This window comes from Portunus trituberculatus, chromosome 12 (genome assembly GCF_017591435.1).
Source record: "Portunus trituberculatus isolate SZX2019 chromosome 12, ASM1759143v1, whole genome shotgun sequence".
Lineage (NCBI taxonomy): Eukaryota > Metazoa > Arthropoda > Malacostraca > Decapoda > Portunidae > Portunus > Portunus trituberculatus.
This window is the reverse complement of record NC_059266.1, coordinates 1610248-1616257: the sequence shown is the minus strand read 5'-3', so window position 1 is coordinate 1616257 and position 6010 is coordinate 1610248. Positions and strand designations below refer to the sequence as shown.

Here is a 6010-nt window from a genome sequence, read left to right as displayed (position 1 = left end):
ACTCCACCCTCAGCCTTCTCTACTTGGTTCTGTCAGTTCCCCATACATTTCAGTCTATCAAAACTGTTACGTAATACTTGGCCATTCCTGAAATGGAAAAGAGTGAATGCAAGAAAGTGAATATAAACAGGTGAAGTGAGGGAGGGAATGACTGGTTGAGTACAAGAGCAATGGCCAGAAACCAAGTGGATAAATGAGTGAATGTGTGAGCAACTAAGAAAATGAGAGAAGTTCGGTATGCATATGGGCACAGGCAAACCAACAGACAACATTTACTCACCTGAATCCTCCTTCTCTGACTCATCATCTGTGTCGTAGTACACAGCATTTGATTTCTGACTTGCACTCCCAGACTGGCTCAGTGCCAGCTTCCTCCGCACAATGCCAATCTCACGCCTGGAAAAAGAAGGATAAGCAGTGAGGGCAAGACAATATAAATTTTTTATCAATTCCTTTTATATACTTTGTCATTTAAGTACATTGATAACATGTAAACATTCTGATCACCTATTCCTTTGAGGTTAAACTATTGCATTTGCTATATAAATCTAACAGTAAAAACTTAATGTTTTTAACTCTTATTCTCCTTAATATGCAAAATAATTAAATTTGGTGACTAAGAGTAGCAAACTTCTATTACTCTGATTAAAAAACCGAACTACCTCATTGCAATAGGCAAGGGAAAAAGAACTTAAGATCTCTACTTGTCTCTAAATCTATCAGAACTACTCTTTTTGAAAATCTGGAAATTCCACACCTGAAATATTATTTTATTTCTGGATTTGTGCAGAGGTTTGTGAACATGTAGTTCTAAAAGATCTTATTTTGCAAAAAAATTTTCCAAAGAGAACCCAACTAATCATCTATGTGGCCTTAGAAAAGTCCCAATGAGAGAACAGTGTTTTAGAATATAGGTCTTAGTTTGCATACCTGATGAGCTTCACCCTCTTGATGCGTGCCACATGGTGTCTCAGAAGATTGGCTTTGTCCAGGAGCTCCAGCAGAGCCTTCTCTCGCTCTTCCAGGCTCCAGCACTCGTCTGCATCTGCCGCCAGCGCCTCATCCACTGCTCGAAGAGGTAGTGTTGTCATGAGGGTTTGATAATTTCATTCTATATTAAGATTAAATGAGTTAAGAATCTTTATTTCTTTATTGTTTGTAATAGTTTTCAGATTTCTGACAGTCTCATGCTATGCTAAACTTATGACAGTAATTTTCATTTTCATTATAGTTTGTAGTTTATAATATAAAAAAAAAAAAAAAATTTTGTTCTGTTTTAAATTGAATTCTATGAATGGACTGTTTACCTTCCTTAATAATCTTGTTATCCGATATCTCTGGGAGTGGCTTGGGACGGTGGGGAAGGAGGAGGCCAGTCTCCATATCAAATCCAATGACCTCCACATTTCTCCTTAGCTGGCGGATGATGGCACCTCCCTAAAGGGTGGGAAGAAGTGGTGATGTGTACAGAGAGAGAGAGAGAGAGAGAGAGAGAGAGAGAGAGAGAGAGAGAGAGAGAGAGAGAGAGAGAGAGAGAGAGAGAGAGAGAGAGAGAATGTAAAGAAAGGAAAGAAAAATAAGATAGGATAAAGGAAATAAAACCAACATATATAAAGAAGAAAAGTTAAACAAAACATAAAAACCAAATATACAGTAGAGACAATCCAACAAAGAATGGAAATATCAAAGAACTTTTCTGCAACACCAAAATGTGTCCTTGATGATTAAAATTGCAGGCATGATGAATTCTTTAACCAAACAAGTTCCCTTCCTAACCTGATCACGCAGCTTGACAGCCGTCCGATAGAAGATGGTCTCCTTGGCATTGTAGACCAGGCAATTCTCAATCATGAGTTCAAAGTCACTAGCAAACTGGTCTACGTCCATATACTGATGTGTCTGAGCCTTCTGCCGCATGGTGGAGAGGTCCATCGGGTGCTTCACCACGTCCAGGTAGTCATGCACCTAGCCAGGGTTAATGCTATTTACTATTTTTGTTATATAAATAGCAGAGAATACCATAAATGCTTAATCAACCCTTTGACTGCCACTTCATACACCTTTCTCTCATTACCAATCACTGAGATGCCATTAATAGTTCTATAGCCATAGCCAATCTTTATATTGGGAAAAAAATTGTAAAATGTATGCATTTTCCTTTATAACTTTCTTGTAGATGCTTATAAAGACTTCATGCATTGCTTCTGGTGCTGCTAATTGTTTTGGGTCGCAGTGAAAGAGTCAAAACTATAGTGAAAAAAAGCAAATTATACAAGAGAAGGATTTTGTCAATATATGTATTTTTGTAATATGAATATTATACCAACCAAATGCTACTATAACCTGAAAACTCATCTATTGTGACCACATCTATAAAAAAGTTATTATAGACACACTGCATTTGCATATTGTTCAAGAAGTCCAAAGGGTAATTCAATAAGACAGTCAGAGCCAACCAGTCAGCAAGCCAATTAGCCAGACAGACAGACAGACAGGAAGAGACAGTAATGCCCTCTACCCACCTCCACCAAGTCAACAGGCTCAGCGAAGATCATCTGCTGGTCTTTCTCCTGGATTTGATCAATAGTTTGCAGCAGTAGGTGGACGAAGGGAGCCAGCTGCACCTTCTTCTCCTCTGCTTTCCTGCATTACAAAGAGTCACTTAGTGTGTGTGTGTGTGTGTGTGTGTGTGTGTGTGTGTGTGTGTGTGTGTGTGTGTGTGTGTGTGTGTGTGTGTGTGTGTGTGTGTGTGTGTGTGTGTGTGTGTGTGTGTGTGTGTGTGTGCTCAAGCGAGCACCAATTGAGAGCTTGTGAATGTGTACTTTTAATTTATTTCATTACCTTACATGTTATATTGTGATTTCCAGTAATTATGTTTTGTTCATACAGTGGCCCCTCTACATACGAGATTAATTTGTTCCCAGATCGAGCTCGTATCTCGCATTTCTCGTATCTTGAACGAATTTTCCCCATAAGAAATAACTGAAAACTAATTAATCCGTTCCCAGCCTCCTAAAATCATCCAAGTTAACCCTAAATAACTATGAAACACATCTTCCGATTACTAAAAACACATTCAAACTCATGGTTAGGGTCACAAAAAAGCCACAAATAGGAGATAAATGTGACAAAAACAACACAACACAAGAGCATGGGATCAGGTCTGTATGGTGGGAAACACACGTGCTGGCTGATACTGGGCGGTCTTGACCACTCGGCCACCTAGCGGAAACATCTGGAAAGTCTCGTAACTTGGATTTTTTCTCGCATGTCGGTCAAGATTTTTGCTCGAAAGACATCTCATGTCTCGAATTTCTCATAAATAGAGTAGCTCGTATGTAGAGGGGCCACTGTATTATAATCTGACGATAACGATAAAATAACTGCCCATATTCCAATTCATCTATCTGTGTTTCTCTCATACAATAAAAGGAATTGGTATTTCCTTAATAACAAAAGACTGATACCTCTTTGCACTTGAGAAACATTAAAGCAAAGTACGTTGGCAACACTTACGCCTTGACCAGCTCCCTCTTGGTCTTCTCCCTCTTCCTAATCAGCTCACACAACAGCCGAGCCCTCTCCAGGTCCTGTCGCAGTCGCTGCCAGTACTTGATCTCCTCCCTCAGACCCTCTGCCTCCTGGTACACAGAAAAGTAAATGTGAAGGTAAAGGTAAAACCAACAGCACATGACTACTGTCTACTTAAGAACTTCATTATCACTATTATTACAACAGTTCTAAGGAATCTTTTTAACTGAAAGGAATGTGTCATAGTATCACAAAACACCTTTTAAAAAGAATAATAATCTGAATAGTTTGTAATGGATTGTAACATCACAGAATGCCAAAGAATGCATAGTGAATACTCAAGTAGCATCTTACCTGAAATAGGTCAAACACACCAAACCAACACCTTTATGAACATTTGTATATGAGTTACATGGAGCTTAATGAAAATAGTTTTCCTTTAATCAAAATCAATATTGTTCAACTACAATAACCTTTCATAAAAATTAAAAGGATGATCTGCTCCTGGTACAACCTTTACATACAAATCAATTGCCAGACCTTATTGTTTAACACGAGAAAAGCTGTAAAAAGAAAGACAGTGTAACAACCACACACCAACACTCACATTCATTACCCTCTCCTTATCCTTCACACCAACAGGCTTCTCCTCAACAGGGCGCGAGGTGGTGTTGCTGCGGCGGGCGTGTGAGGTGGTGAGGCGGCGTAGCAGTGGCACACCATTGCGGGACTGTCGCTTGAGGGTCCAGTAGGCCAGCAAGCGGTGCATGAATTGGGAGCGCTTCTGCATGTTGACCAGGGCGGCCAATTTCTGAATACTGATACAGTAATGGTGAGGCAGGGGAGGGCCAGGCAGGACAGACACAGGCAAATCCTTCATGCTGTGTCCAGGACTCAAGCTCATTATTTGTCACACTTAAGAATGGCAACATCTGCAGAGCTACTTGGGACTACAAGCTTCAGTGTTATCAGTAATAGTGACTGGTTTGCTGAAGTGATTTTGATGTTACAGTACAATGCATGAAGTTACCAAAGTCTCCAATAATTAATGAAAATATATTTAATATGTCCAAGTACTCTAAAAACTTAAATCATTATTAAGAAGACACAAAATATAGCACATTTTTCAGTCATTTATGTATTAATGAAACTCATACTCAGGAGCTATTACTCATGAGCCCAGGTGTGTGTGTGTGTGTGTGTGTGTGTGTGTGTGTGTGTGTGTGTGTGTGTGTGTGTGTGTGACAAAGTGGAATAATGTTCTACATCTTACAAATATCCCTTTGATGCTACTACTGTAACCCTTCAACGAAATACGAGGGGAACCAGTTATAGCGTCACACTACATACGGTACAGCTTCAAATGTTGTTATGTATCCCTACGGGGGTTAATGGCCACTTCTACACATGCACCACCACAACGATGACCCTCTCTCCTCGCCACAACAGCCACGTCACAAGCACACAACCCCTGCCAGCACTGCGTACGGACACGAATGCAGCAGTCAATGTTTGGGCCCAACTATCTACAGTTGGTGGCTGTTTTGATACAGTTCAGGGCCGCTTCCCTCTACTCATACTGTATGGCTGCAATGCAAACACACCACACAAGAATATTACCTCATCGATGGCAACTCAGTTACTCAGTCGTCTGAGTGCCTGCAAAACTGTCTACCTGTCTCCACTCAGTATGGCATCTGAGGGATGTTATGTGATATAGGATACAGCAACACAAGCAGTTAGTATATGAAGATACATATATACATATCAACACTCAACTGGAAGGGGTCTCTATTCTTAAATATTTTGTGCTTTCATCAGAGGTACTTTCAAGGGCCACTGAGATAAGTTGCAATTTTTTTTTTTCTTTAATTTCATGAGCAGTGCAGAAACTATGAAAAACAATCATTGAGATCATAAATACATCCTTGAAAACCCAAACCTTGGTAAAAGCAGTCAAAATGAGACACTAAAACGTAACGAATATTGACCAAGGAACAAAAGGAATAATCACAAACATAAGGCATTACAGTGGATGCTTAGAACATGCAGTGTGCCATCACATGAAGTAAAACTAAAGAGGCACCAAACAAAGATTGACTGAGTTTTTGTTATCAATATTATCAATTTCACTCAATATCTAAGGAGAGAGATAAATAAGATAAATTGAAAAAATTCCAGAGTTTAGTACTTCTAATAACTTGGCTTTGTATTTATTTTGAGGACTTAAACTTATAAAGTGATACTCATCAAACAATGAAAATGCTGATAAATAAAAACCTAAACAAATTCATAACAAACCCATTTAAATTCACAAATATATCTTGATCATTCTTTACATTAAGACACAAAAGTAAATATTTCATGTCTTCAGTGCCTCTTGAAGACTAAAACAAAATGAGGACATTTTTCTGCCATATGTCCAACCAAACCTCCACCACCAATACTACCATGCAGCTCACATGCTTGGTGGATGAAC

The 6010-nt window shown here is 39.2% G+C and overlaps 1 protein-coding gene across 14 annotated transcripts in view; it reads right to left on the bottom strand.

Moving 5' to 3' along the window:
- Positions 1–6010, bottom strand: part of LOC123502545 (bromodomain-containing protein 1-like) — a 34256-nt gene that overhangs the window by 14670 nt on the left and 13576 nt on the right. For all 14 annotated transcript variants that reach the window (XR_006674162.1, XM_045251669.1, XM_045251662.1 and 11 more), the window contains 7 exons: positions 4139–4349; positions 3517–3641; positions 2523–2643; positions 1777–1965; positions 1308–1437; positions 931–1066; positions 281–396 (listed from right to left, as the gene is read on the bottom strand). Coding sequence is in view for 13 of the 14 variants with exons in the window: in XM_045251669.1 (XP_045107604.1) it covers positions 281–396; positions 931–1066; positions 1308–1437; positions 1777–1965; positions 2523–2643; positions 3517–3641; positions 4139–4349 (1028 nt within the window). In the remaining variant the exon portion in view is untranslated. The remainder of the gene's footprint in view (positions 1–280; positions 397–930; positions 1067–1307; positions 1438–1776; positions 1966–2522; positions 2644–3516; positions 3642–4138; positions 4350–6010) is intronic.